The sequence below is a fragment of the Phocoena sinus genome, chromosome 7, assembly GCF_008692025.1.
Source record: "Phocoena sinus isolate mPhoSin1 chromosome 7, mPhoSin1.pri, whole genome shotgun sequence".
NCBI lineage: Eukaryota > Metazoa > Chordata > Mammalia > Artiodactyla > Phocoenidae > Phocoena > Phocoena sinus.
The window spans coordinates 55,395,056-55,409,619 of NC_045769.1; the positions used below are offsets into that span (position 1 = coordinate 55,395,056).

A 14,564-nucleotide genomic window follows, 5' to 3' on the forward strand; every position below is an offset into this window, starting at 1 on the left:
CCTAGACTAGTGTGAATCATTTTAATTATTGTTTAATCTTAAATGCTTTTGGTTCACACCTCGAACAATTCATACTATAGCACAAAATGAAATCTTACTACTAGAGAAAGTTCTTCATTGATTAAAAAAAAGTAGAAATTTACATAGCTAGAGTTGGATAATGTATTCTGAATTTAAGTATAATTGAATTTGACTGCACGTATATATATATATAAACATATATAGTGTGTGTGCAGAAATTGTATGATAGTGTTTCTTACAAGATTGTTCATCTCATTCCTCATTTTTACACCCATGATAAATTTGGGATAAATTTAATCATTTTATTTGGTCATTTGACACTTACTTGATTTGAATGCTATGACATGCTATAACATAAAATGACAAAGCCTGGGAAAGTTTTGCTTGGCTCAGAAGCCAAACTGATCATGTAAAAAGTAAGAAAGACTCAAATAAAAGTAACTCTGTGGCCTTCATTTAAAAATCTTTCTTTTCACAATGCAGGAAGAACACAGGTGGGGAAAAAATGTTCTAATAACTTCTCTTTCTTCTGATGTTTTACTTTCTTAGAAAAACCAAGCCCACCCGAAAAACTTGGAGTAACAAGTGTATCCAAAGATAGTGTTTCCCTGGCCTGGGTGAAGCCAGAACATGATGGTGGAAGCAGAATTGTACATTATGTCATTGAAGCACTAGAAAAAGGACAGAAAAATTGGGTGAGATGTGCAGTGGTAAAGTCAACCCATCATGTCATTTCTGGTCTGAGGGAGAATTCTGAATACTTTTTCCGGGTGTTTGCTGAAAATCAAGCTGGTCTGAGTGACCCAAGAGAGCTTCTGCTTCCTGTCCTTGTAAAGGAGCAGCTAGGTATGTCTAATTTTATGCAGAAGCAAAATTTGAAATTACTTGCATTGACTTAAGTTAATTTGCAAGAAAACGTTTTTCACCTTCACCTTCCATACTCTTATTTTTCAGAACCACCTGAAATTGACATGAAGAACTTCCCAAGTCATACCGTCTATGTTAGATCTGGTTCAAACCTTAAAGTTGATATTCCAATTTCTGGAAAACCACTGCCCAAAGTGACCTTATCAAGAGATGGTGTCCCGCTGAAAGCAACCATGAGATTTAACACTGAAATTACTGCTGAGAACCTGACCATCAATCTCAAAGAAAGCATTGCTGCTGATGCTGGAAGATATGAGATCACTGCTGCCAACTCCAGTGGAACAACCAAAGCTTTCATTAACATCATCATACTGGACAGGCCTGGTCCCGCAACTGGCCCTGTTGTGATTAGTGATGTAACTGAAGAGAGCGTGACTCTCAAGTGGGAGCCACCTAAGTATGATGGTGGAAGTCAGGTTACCAATTACATTGTACTCAAGAGAGAGACAAGTACTGCAGTATGGACTGAAGTGTCTGCGACAGTTGCAAGAACCATGATTAAAGTCATGAAACTGAGCACAGGACAAGAATACCAATTCCGCATCAAGGCAGAAAACCGCTTTGGCATCAGTGATCACATAGATTCGGCTTGTGTGGTTGTCAAACTACCATACAGTAAGTTGTCAAACTTTTCAAAGATCCCAGGTTTCCATATACATAAATGTTTTAAATGTCTGTATTAACCTGTGGGATTTCTCTCTTTTGTAGCAACACCTGGACCGCCATCTACACCATGGGTCACTAAAGTCACTCGAGAAAGTATCACCGTGGGCTGGCATGAACCAGTGTCCAGTGGAGGCAGTGCAGTTATAGGCTATCACCTGGAAATGAAAGACAGAAACTCTATCTTATGGCAGAAAGCCAACAAAATGGTCATCCGCACCACTCACTTCACAGTCACAACCATCAGTGCTGGACTTGTCTACGAATTCAGGGTGTATGCAGAAAATGCTGCTGGTATTGGAAAACCCAGCCATCCTTCAGAACCAGTCCTAGCCATTGATGCCTGCGGTATGTATTTGTCATTAGAAGGACAGTTCTCACTACTTAAAAACGCAAACCTTCTTTCTGCAAAGCAAAATAATGTTGAAATAAGTGCCACTAATCTGCTTCCTGTCATTACCACAGAACCCCCAAGAAATGTCCGTATCACTGATGTTTCAAAGAACTCTGTCAACCTTTCGTGGCAACAACCAGCTTATGATGGAGGAAGCAAGATTACAGGCTACATTGTTGAGAGACGAGACCTTCCAGATGGCAGATGGGCCAAGGCCAGCTTCACCAACGTTACCGAGACTCAACTCACTGTCTCTGGCTTGACTCAGAATTCCCAGTACGAATTCCGTGTCTTTGCTAGAAATGCTGTCGGTTCCATCAGCAATCCATCCGAGGTTGCAGGCCCCATTACATGCATCGATTCTTATGGTAAGCATTTTTAGCAGTTTGAATCCCAACAGCAATTTAACTCAGTATTTTGTCTTACTTTTGTGGTCCTAATCTGTAGGATAACTTTTACTATGTACGTTGTTAGACTTTTAGAAGAAATTATGAATTAGCTGTGAGTCGTAGGAAAATTCCATAACCCCTCCAGGCCTCTTGACGTAACTGTAAAACATGAGATTTGGACTACAGGATACCTAAAGAGCTTTCTGACTTCAACCTTTCATGATGCTTTGATTACATGAGTTGGTGTTTTCACTCTTCTGTTTAAAATTTTCAGCATCAATAATTAAAACCATGGTTGAATGCCCAGAGAATATTCCTCTGAAATAAGTGAAAGACTAAACAGAGGCATTAATGATGATAATATTAGCAGCAGCTAACATTTACTGGGTACTTTCCATGAATTCTCTCCCCTAGTTCTAACAGCCTTAAGATAAGCCCATTTTACAGAAGAGAAACTGAGGTTTAGAGCACTTATATAACTTCCCCAACATCAAGCAGCTCATTAACAATAGGGTGGGTATTCAAACAGACAGACTCCAGAATTCTCTCTACATGGCTGTCAGTCCAAAATACACACACTTGACCATTCTGGAAAATAAGTGGCACATTCAACTCAACAGTGCTTTGAAAATTAAAATTTCATGAGAGTTAGGTACCCTGTGACACTTTTTCTAAAAGTCCCCATTTTCAAGGAGGAGTCTCTACGGTATCTGGGCAAAAGTATCCACTCCCATCCTCATGCTGAGAATCCCAGGGCTTCTCTTTATGAACCAGGCTTTGTAGACACTGAGTCAGTATTTGTGAGACTGTGAAGCAAGTCAAATTAATTCTGTTTCTCAAAAACCTTAAGCAGCCTGGCAGAAAATCAGTCCAGGCAAGTTTACAGCTCTGTGAGTAGATAATTCAGAATTCAAGGGTCTGATGTGAAATGCCCCCACTTGGATACCAGTGAACTGGGAAGGGAAAATAAAAAGAATCAGAGGTAGTCAGAGGAAGGAGAGCTAGAATAAAAGAAAACATATAATTCAGCTTCTGCAATGATGCTCTCACTGCCATATCCCATCGCATCACTGGAATAAAACACCTGATAGATGTTAAAATATATTTCAAAGGCATTTAAGTCCCTGTGCAATTAGTGCAGTGTCACTGGGGTACAGAGCTTACTCACAGTCTTTCTTCCCCATCTGTGATAAAAGAGTGGCTTGTAAAATTAAATGTAAAATATAAACAGTATTAGAACTACTTCGTGTGTATTATTTAATAAAGGCCAATGAGCTTACTTTGAAGTTGCTGCAATTATTTATTTCATCCTTGTGATTTTCTAAATATTTCTCATCTGTTTTTCTTGAAGGTGGACCCGTAATTGATTTGCCTCTAGAATATACAGAAGTTGTCAAATACAGAGCAGGTACATCTGTGAAGCTCAGAGCTGGCATTTCTGGCAAACCTGAGCCTACAATTGAGTGGTATAAAGATGATAAAGAGTTACAAACCAGTGCACTGGTGTGTGTCGAAAATACCACTGACCTTGCAGCTATACTCATCAAAGATGCAACGCGCCTTAACAGTGGAAGCTATGAATTAAAACTAAGGAATGCCATAGGCTCAGCCTCAGCCACCATCAGAGTGCAGATCCTTGGTAGGTGGTGAATACAGGCCCACATCATATTTTGTTTGCCTAAAACTTAATAATTTTAAATTAGAAGCCTTCTAAAATTTACTAATATACCATTTTGTTTTTCATTCACAGACAAACCAGGACCTCCAGGTGGACCAATTGAATTTAAGACCGTCACTGCTACAAAGATAACTCTTCTCTGGCAGCCTCCAGCGGATGATGGCGGTGCAAAAGTCACTCACTACATCGTGGAAAAGCGTGAGACAAGCCGCGTCGTGTGGTCTATGGTGTCTGAAAATTTGGAAGAGTACATCATTACGACCACCAAGATTATCAAGGAAATGAATACATCTTCCGGGTTCGCGCTGTGAACAAATACGGAATTGGTGATGCACTGGAATCTCACCCAGTGGTAGCAAAGAATGCATTTGGTGAGACATGATTTCATTAGAAAACTAAAATCAAATACCTGAAAATTTAAAAATAAATGTAAACTGGGAATTCCCTGGTGGTCCAGTGGTTAGGACTTGGCACTTTCACTGCCAAGGCACGGATTCGATCCCCGGTTGGGGAACTAAGATCCCTCAAGCCATGCAACGCGGCCAATACATACATACATACATACATACTATTCTGCTAGCTTATGAATATGTTTTCAGAGCTTGATTGACTTTTATTTTCTTGTTCATCATATTGCTTCTCATTATCATCCTTTTCACCAGGTAGAAAGTATAATAAATGAAACCAATATTCTTAGATAGGATTTGAAGATTAAAAGGTAGAATTTTATCAGTAATGTTGATCCTTTGAACTCATTTTCCTCTCCTTTCTAACAGTCACACCTGGGCCTCCGAGCGTGCCAGAGGTGACAAAGATAACCAAGAATTCGATGACTGTTGTCTGGAACAGGCCAGTTGCAGATGGTGTAGTGACATAAGCGGCTATTTCCTTGAGAAACGAGACAAGAAGAGTCTGGGATGGTTTAAAGTCCTAAAGGAGACTATCCGTGACACCAGACAGAAAGTGACAGGACTCACGGAACACAGTGACTATCAATACCGAGTTTGTGCTATAAATGCTGCTGGACAGGGTCCATTTTCTGAACCATCTGACTTCTACAAAGCTGCTGATCCTATTGGTAAGTGTGGTGTCTTCACCTATGTCTTCTTTCATGTCACCAAACTGTACACGATTATGTAATTACGGTACTGTGATTGGCCATGCCAGATCCTCCAGGCCCACCGGCTAAGATAAGAATCGAAGATTCAACTAAATCGTCCATCACTCTTGGCTGGAGTAAGCCGGTCTACGATGGGGGCAGTGCTGTTACTGGATATGTTGTTGGCATGAGACAAGGAGAGGAAGAGGAATGGACTGTTGTCTCTACAAAAGGAGAGGTCAGAACTACAGAGTATGTGGTATCTAACCTGAAACCTGGAGTCAATTACTACTTCCAGGTATCCGCTGTAAACTGTGCCAGACAAGGGGAACCTATAGAAATGACTGAACCCGTACAGGCCAAAGATATACTTGGTACGTACCTACTGGTATGATTGTGTTTTTATTTTTTTAATAGAGGAAATCACTCATTTCCTTGCTTTAAAATTCATTGTATATGCCCATTTTATGTCTACAGAGGAACCAGAGATCGACCTAGATGTGGCTTTCAGGACCTCCATTATAGCTAAAGCCGGTGAAGACGTTCAAAGTGTTGATTCCCTTCAAAGGCAGACCTCCACCTACTGTCACATGGAGAAAGATGAGAAGAATCTTGGCAGTGATGCCAGATACAGCATTCAAAACACTGATTCATCTTCATTACTCACTATTCCTCAAGTCACTCGCAATGATACGGGCAAATATATTCTCACAATAGAAAATGGCGTTGGTCAGCCAACGTCTTCAACTGTGAGCGTTAAAGTGCTTGATACACCAGCTGCCTGCCAGAAACTACAGATTAAACATGTTTCTCGAGGCACAGTCACATTGCTCTGGGAGTCTCCTCTCATTGACGGAGGATCTCCCATAATTAACTACATCATTGAGAAGAAAGATGCCACCAAGAGAACATGGTCTTCAGTGTCACACAAGTGTTCTAGCACATCCTTTAAGGTAACAGATTTGTCAGAGAAAACTCCATTCTTCTTCAGAGTTCTTGCAGAAAATGAAATTGGAATCGGGGAACCATGTGAAACTACAGAGCCAGTGAAGGCTGCCGAAGTACCAGCTCCTATACGCGATCTCTCAGTGAAAGACTCAACAAAAACATCTGTTACCCTGAGCTGGACCAAGCCTGACTTTGATGGTGGTAGTGTCATCACAGATTATACTGTGGAAAGGAAAGGTGAAGGCGAACAAACATGGTCACATGCTGGTGTAAGTAAGACATGTGAAATTGAGGTTAGCCAACTCAAGGAACATTCAGTCCTGGAATTCAGAGTGTCTGCCAGAAATGAGAAAAGGACTGAGTGATGGCGTCACTATTGGGCCATTACAGTGAAAGAACTTGTAATTCCACCGCAAGTTGACCTGTCAGAAATCCCTGGGGCACAAGTCACTGTGAGAATTGGGCATAATGTGCACCTCGAGCTACCTTATAAAGGAAAACCTAAACCATCTATCAGTTGGCTGAAAGACAGTTTGCCGTTGAAAGAAAGCGAACGTGTTCGTTTGAGTAAAACTGAAAACAAACTTACTTTGAGTATTAAGAACGCAAAGAAGGAGAATGGAGGGAAATACACCATTATTCTCGATAACGCAGTTTGTCGAAACTCATTTCCCATTACAATCATCACACTCGGCCCACCATCAAAGCCCAAAGGGCCCATTCGATTTGATGAAGTCAAGGCTGACAGTGTCATCATATCATGGGATGTGCCCGATGACGATGGAGGGGGAGAAATTACCTGTTACAGCATTGAGAAGCGAGAAGCTTCACAAACTAATTGGAAGATGGTGTGTTCCAGTGTTGCCCGGACAACTTTCAAAGTTCCTAATCTAGTCAAAGATGCTGAATACCAGTTTAGAGTTAGGGCAGAAAACAGATATGGAGTCAGCCAGCCACTTGACTCAAACATCATTGTGGCAAAACACCAGTTCAGGATTCCTGGCCCCCCAGGAAAGCCAGTTACATACAATGTGACTTCTGATGGCATGTCCCTAAGTTGGGATGCTCCAGTTTATGATGGCGGTTCAGAGGTTACTGGATACCATGTTGAAAAGAAAGAAAGAAATAGCATCCTGTGGCAAAGAATTAACACATCACCGATATCTGGAAGAGAACACAGAGCTACTGGACTAATGGAAGGCCTGGATTACCAGTTCCGTGTATACGCTGAAAATTCTGCCGGCCTAAGCTCACCTAGTGACCCAAGCAAATTTACCTTAGCTGTTTCCCCAGTAGGTAAGTGACCGAGGATTATTCAAATATATTTAATTCCACAACTGAATGTGTTAGTGACAACTCAAACACTGCTTTTCTTCCACGTATCACCTTCTCACATATTTCCTAGCCACTAGAGAGCTGGTCAGGTAAAGCAAGGGGGATGATTTTAAATCAGTCTAAAAGAGCAATTTAAAATTCTTTTTTTAAAGACTCTGATACAAAAAAAAAATTGCAATTAATGGCTAAAATGAGTTTGGGGGATTTATTTATTTTCCTTCCACTGAAGATTAAGAGTTGATTACAGAAATAACGATGCCTTTAACTTGCATCTAATTTATAGACCCACCTGGCACTCCTGACTACATTGATGTCACCCGGGAAACCATCACTCTGAAATGGAACCCACCACTGCGTGATGGAGGCAGTAAGATTGTGGCCTACAACATCGAGAAACGGCAAGGGAGCGATCACTGGACCAGATGCAACTTTAGTGATGTCAGCGAATGCCAGTACACGGCAACAGGACTTAGTCCTGGGGATCGATATGAGTTCAGAATACTTGCAAGAAACGCTGTTGGAACCATAAGCCCACCCTCACAGTCTTCTGGCGTTATTATGACAAGGGACGAAAATGGTAAGCATTTACAACCAATTTCCAATGTAACTAAGAGCATTCACATTTAAAAAAAAAAAAAAAATATATATATATATATATATATATATATATATATATATATATTGGGGGGGGCTGGTCTATAAAAATGGGAAGAGAAACAACATTTCATACAGATTACCAAAGGTTGTTAGGTGGATGAATTCGATTTTCTACCTTTCAGATGAAGAGAAGAAAAAAATGTAATTAGCATCAATTCTTTTTACCACGTCTACTATTTCATTTCCATATAAATAGCATGCAAGTGGGAATGAGTTTTTAGCTTTGTGATTTCAGTCATTTATAATAAATGAAGAAAAAAAGGTCCCAAGAATAACTGTCCCTCTCGACTGAAGTTACTAAAACACAACACAGGTCCAACAGCACAATTATCACCTTGCCTGAGTGCAGCTGATGGCCCCGCACAGGAACTTGTTTGAATATGCAGCAGTATCAGGAAGTAAATGATCCGTAAATGTTTCATTTCTCTTTTTACAAATGGAAATGCAAGATTAATAACATGACAGATATAACAAAGGCAATAACCTAATAATATGCAAATGTTTAACCCCATAGTCTAAATTCTCAACTATCAATCCTTTCAGAATAGCCTTTGGTATAAGCATTACCCTTTCAGGATTTATGATATGGTGCCAATGAAAAACATGCTTATTTAAGTCTTCATTAAGCCAAACTAATGCATATTGTCTCTTTTGTAGTTGCACCAATTGTAGAGTTTGGCCCTGAGTACTTTGATGGTGTCACTATTAAGTCTGGAGAGAGCCTTAGAATTAAAGCTTTGGTGCAAGGACGGCCAGTACCTCGAGTAACTTGGTTCAAAGATGGAGAAGAAATTGAGAAGAGGATGAATATGGAAATAACTGATGTCCTTGGATCCACCAGCCTCTTTGTTAGAGATGCTACTCGGGACCATCGTGGTGTATACAGAGTGGAAGCCAAAAATGCATCTGGCTCCACAAAAGCAGAAATTACAGTGAAAGTACAAGGTACTCATAAAATAGCTTCTTAATCTTACAATGTACAGGACTTGGATTAAAGACATGCCTGATTGCATTTTAATGGCCAAGGAGAAAGAAACTAACTCTGGAACCTTTTTCTTATAGATACACCAGGAAAACCAGTCGGGCCAATAAGATTCACCAGTATAACTGGCGAGAAGATGACCTTGTGGTGGGATGCTCCACTCAATGACGGCTGTGCTCCCGTATCGCACTACATCATTGAAAAACGGGAAACCAGCAGACTTGCTTGGGCGCTAACTGAGGATAATTGTGAAGCCCTCAGCTATACTGCCACTAAACTAATAACTGGCAATGAATACCAATTCCGTATTTCTGCAGTCAACAAGTTTGGTGTTGGCAGGCCACTGGATTCTGACCCAGTGGTTGCTCAAATACAGTACAGTAAGTGACCATTTTTACTAAGTGGTACTATGTCATAAGGTTAACTTCCAAGCAAATGTGTCTAATTGGTTTCTTTCTTTCTTTGTTTTCATTTTACAGCTACTCCCGATTACCCTGGCACTCCAGAACCTAGCAATGTAACAGGCAATAGCATTACCCTGACATGGGCAAGGCCAGAATCAGATGGTGGCAGTGAAATCCAACAGTACATCCTTGAAAGGAGAGAAAAGAAAAGCACACGATGGGTGAAAGTGATCAGCAAACGACCAATCTCTGAGACAAGATTCAAAGTCACCGGTCTGACAGAGGGCAATGAGTATGAATTCCATGTCATGGCTGAAAATGCTGCAGGAGTAGGACCTGCAAGTGGTATCTCAAGACTAATCAAATGTAGAGAGCCAGTCAACCCCCCAAGTGCTCCCACTGTGGTCAAAGTGACAGACACATCAAAGACAACTGTGAGCTTAGAATGGTCTAAGCCAGTGTTTGACGGAGGGATGGAGATAATTGGGTATATTATTGAAATGTGCAAAGCTGACTTAGGAGACTGGCACAAGGTGAATGCAGAAGGATGTGTGAAAACAAGATATACAGTTACTGATCTACAAGCAGGTGCAGAATACAAATTCCGGGTTAGTGCTGTCAATGGTGCTGGAAAAGGAGACAGCTGTGAAGTGACCGGCACCATTAAAGCAGTTGACCGATTATCAGCTCCTGAGTTAGACATCGATGCCAACTTCAAGCAGACTCATATTGTGAGAGCTGGGGCCAGTATTCGCCTCTTCATTGCCTATCAGGGTAGACCGACTCCGACAGCTGTGTGGAGCAAACCTGACTCTAACCTTAGCATTCGGGCTGATATCCATACAACAGACTCCTTCAGCACCCTCACCGTGGAAAACTGCAACCGAAACGACGCAGGGAAATATACCCTTACTGTGGAAAACAACAGCGGTAGTAAGTCAATCACATTCACCGTAAAGGTGCTAGACTCTCCAGGCCCACCTGGCCCAATTACCTTCAAGGATGTGACCCGGGGATCTGTTACATTGATGTGGGATGCCCCTCTCCTTGATGGGGGTGCCCGAATCCATCACTACGTGGTAGAGAAACGAGAAGCCAGTCGCCGTAGTTGGCAGATAGTCAGTGAAAAATGCACTCGTCAGATCCTCAAGGTCAACGACCTGGTAGAAGGCGTTCCATACTATTTCCGTGTTTCTGCAGAAAATGAGTATGGTGTTGGTGAACCCTATGAAATGCCAGAACCAATGGTAGCCACGGAACAGCCTGCTCCACCAAAGAGACTTGATGTCATTGACACAAGCAAATCCTCTGTGGTCTTAGCTTGGCTTAAACCTGACCATGATGGAGGCAGCCGAATCTCTGGCTACCTGCTCGAAATGAGACAAAAGGGATCTGACTTCTGGGTTGAAGCTGGTCACACCAAACAGCTGACTTTCACAGTGGAGCACCTCACTGAGAACACTGAATATGAATTCCGCGTGAAGGCCAAGAATGATGCTGGCTACAGTGAACCCAGGGAAGCCTTCTCTTCTGTCATCATCAAGGAGCCTCAAATTGAGCCCACAGCTGATCTCACTGGAATTACCAATCAGCTCATAACTTGCAAAGCAGGCAGCACGTTTACCATTGACGTGCCAATCAGTGGTCGTCCCGCCCCCAAAGTAACATGGAAGCTTGAAGAAATGAGACTTAAGGAGACAGATCGCGTGAGTATCACAACAACAAAAGACAGAACCACCCTGTCTGTAAAGGACAGCATGAGAGGTGACTCTGGAAGGTACTTCCTGACCCTGGAAAATACAGCTGGTGTTAAAACATTTACCATCACAGTTGTGGTCATTGGAAGGCCAGGTCCAGTAACTGGCCCCATTGAAGTCTCATCTGTCTCAGCTGAATCATGCGTCCTGTCATGGGCTGAACCTAAAGATGATGGAGGCACCGATATTACTAATTACATAGTTGAAAAGCGTGAGTCAGGCACAACAGCTTGGCAGCTTGTCAATTCCAGCGTCAAGCGCACTCAGATTAAAGTCACTCATCTCACAAAATACATGGAATATTCTTTCCGTGTCAGTTCAGAGAACAGATTTGGTGTCAGCAAGCCTCTGGAATCAGCACCAATCGTTGCTGAGCATCCATTTGGTAAGAAAAATAGAAATCGTATTTCCAAGTCTCTATTATTAAATATTTCCCCTGAATTTTATAAAACTATATTCATATTTGATACCTTTGCTTATATTTAGTCCCACCAAGTGCACCTACCAGACCTGAGGTCTACCATGTGTCTGCCAATGCCATGTCTATTCGCTGGGAAGAACCCTATCATGATGGTGGCAGTAAAGTCATCGGCTACTGGGTTGAGAAGAAAGAACGTAACACCATTCTTTGGGTGAAAGAAAACAAACTGCCATGCTTAGAGTGCAACTACAAAGTGACCAGTTTGGTAGAAGGACTGGAGTATCAGTTCAGAACGTACGCACTCAATGCCGCAGGCGTTAGCAAAGCCAGTGAAGCATCAAGACCTATGATGGCTCAAAACCCAGTTGGTAGGTATCAGAATTTAAGGGTACATTTGTTTATCACCATCATCACCACCATCGTCATCATTATTGGTACTAGCAAAATTCAGAGTTGCATTTAACCTTACTTTTGCATCCCTTCCAGATGCACCAGGAAGACCAGAGGTGACAGATGTCACCAGATCAACGGTGTCACTGATTTGGTCTGCCCCAGTGTATGATGGAGGCAGCAAGGTTGTAGGCTACATCATAGAGCGTAAGCCAGTCAGTGAAGTTGGAGATGGTCGCTGGCTCAAGTGCAACTACACCATTGTATCTGACAATTTCTTCACCATTACTGCTCTCAGTGAAGGAGACACTTATGAATTCCGTGTGTTGGCCAAGAATGCAGCAGGCGTAATTAGCAAAGGATCAGAATCTACAGGCCCCATCACTTGCCGAGATGAATACGGTAAAGAATAGTCAATGCTCTCCTTTTAAGTTATCACAATTTCTGTAACAATAAACTATCGTATATTCATTCACATCTATTTTGCCTGTGACAGCTCCACCCAAAGCCGAACTCGATGCCAGATTACAGGGTGATCTGGTTACCATCAGAGCAGGCTCGGATCTTGTTCTCGATGCTGCAGTTGGTGGCAAACCTGAACCCAAAATTATCTGGACCAAAGGGGACAAGGAACTAGATCTCTGTGAAAAAGTCTCTCTGCAGTACACTGGCAAACGAGCAACTGCTGTGATCAAGTTCTGTGACAGAAGTGACAGTGGAAGATACACTTTAACGGTGAAGAATGCCAGTGGGACCAAGGCCGTGTCTGTCGTGGTCAAAGTTCTCGGTAAGTACGTCAAACGATCTTTGATTTTCATAGCTTTCTCAAGCGTGGGCAGAAAGAAACACCTTCCTCATTGCTCGTCCTTACACCTGTTTCAGATTCCCCGGGCCCATGTGGAAAGCTCACCGTCAGCAGAGTAACAGAGGAGAAGTGCACTTTAGCCTGGAGCCTTCCTCAGGAAGATGGAGGTGCAGAAATAACTCACTACATCGTGGAAAGACGCGAGACTAGCAGACTCAACTGGGTCATTGTGGAAGGCGAATGCCCAACCCTATCCTATGTGGTTACCAGACTCATCAAGAACAACGAATACATATTCCGAGTGCGGGCAGTAAACAAATATGGCCCTGGTGTGCCTGCTGAATCAGAGCCCATTGTCGCCAGAAACTCCTTCAGTGAGTATTAACACTCAAACAGTTCAGCAGTTGAAATGTAATGGGATCGGGGAGAAGGGAGGACAGTCATAGCAATAGTGATTTTGTGCGATTCTGATCATCCTTTTATTTTCATAAAAATATAAACAGCTATTCCATCACAACCTGGCATACCTGAAGAAGTTGGGGCTGGCAAAGAGCATATCATCATTCAGTGGACAAAACCTGAATCTGACGGTGGCAACGAGATCAGCAACTATCTAGTAGACAAACGTGAGAAGAAGAGCTTGCGCTGGACACGTGTGAACAAAGACCATGTGGTGTATGATACCAGGCTGAAGGTGACTGGCCTGATGGAAGGTTGTGATTACCAGTTCCGGGTGACCGCAGTAAATGCTGCTGGTAACAGCGAACCCAGCGAAGCTTCCAACTTTATCTCTTGCAGAGAACCATCATGTGAGTTCCAAGAATCATAAATAACCCTAATGCCCATCAAAACCACATTACGAATAATTTTCCAACATGCCATTTCCAGTAACTTGTAGAATTTGTGAATGGCCTAGAAAGTCATATGCTTATTAGAAGGATCTTAAATACAGCCTAAGACAGAAAACATTTCAACTACTACTTCTGTCAATAAGTTAGCAGTTACATTGCTAAAAATTGTTGCAGCATTTTCCAATCTGTGATAAAAATAAAGTATTCTACTACCGATATGAAAGGGATGTATTTTGCAAATCTTCCTAAGAATGGAGAGAATTTTGTTGTAATGATAATAACTACTGAAAAGAAAAAAAGACAACATCTCTTTTAAGAGGCTTAGCAGAGCATAAAGCTTCTTGTATTTTAGTAAGCACCTAACAAAATAATTGTCACAAAAGCTTCAGAAATAAGTGGCAAATCCTTGTACAAAGTTTAAGCCCAAGAACTAAAAGGAATAAATCACTTGGATTGAATCGAGGAAGTAGAAGAAACTTATTCCTGTACTTATTAGCAATGTAGAGGTGACAAGTGATATTAACCCTGTTGAAAGCTGAGCAACTAAAGAAAAGTCCCTGAGAATGGGTGCTGTTAGCAGTGAGCTTAGCAGGACACAGCATAGTTAGCCAAAGTGGCCAGAAAGAAACATCTACCTTTCTAAAGAAGTTTAACTCTTAAAACAATAATAATAGTAATAATAGAGCATACAGTGCTATCCTGCAACATCAGAAGAGCCTAGTTACAAAGAGTATCTTGGTGAGTGTGGACAAAGAACGGTAATGCCTCAGTGAGTCTTGAAAACCAAAAATACAAATCTCAAGCTTCCTTATTTGTGTAATACCTGCATCCTTATTTTAAAAT

The 14,564-nt window shown here is 41.7% G+C and overlaps 1 protein-coding gene and 1 long non-coding RNA gene across 2 annotated transcripts in view; one reads left to right on the top strand and one right to left on the bottom strand.

Annotated features, from left to right (window-relative positions):
- The window catches only part of TTN (titin), a 281,733-nt gene that overhangs the window by 249,099 nt on the left and 18,070 nt on the right, over nt 1-14,564 (top strand). Inside the window, 22 exon segments of the mRNA XM_032637061.1 lie at nt 571-867; nt 976-1,563; nt 1,657-1,959; nt 2,077-2,373; nt 3,746-4,033; nt 4,145-4,345; nt 4,348-4,443; nt 4,849-4,935; nt 4,938-5,150; nt 5,240-5,545; nt 5,649-5,719; nt 5,721-5,763; nt 5,766-7,415; nt 7,738-8,031; nt 8,769-9,056; nt 9,174-9,473; nt 9,573-11,639; nt 11,741-12,043; nt 12,162-12,467; nt 12,562-12,852; nt 12,948-13,244; nt 13,374-13,679. Coding sequence (XP_032492952.1) covers nt 571-867; nt 976-1,563; nt 1,657-1,959; nt 2,077-2,373; nt 3,746-4,033; nt 4,145-4,345; nt 4,348-4,443; nt 4,849-4,935; nt 4,938-5,150; nt 5,240-5,545; nt 5,649-5,719; nt 5,721-5,763; nt 5,766-7,415; nt 7,738-8,031; nt 8,769-9,056; nt 9,174-9,473; nt 9,573-11,639; nt 11,741-12,043; nt 12,162-12,467; nt 12,562-12,852; nt 12,948-13,244; nt 13,374-13,679 — 8,892 coding nt within the window.
- The window catches only part of LOC116756537, an 83,275-nt gene that overhangs the window by 49,286 nt on the left and 19,425 nt on the right, over nt 1-14,564 (bottom strand). The gene's annotated exons all lie outside the window — the stretch shown is intronic.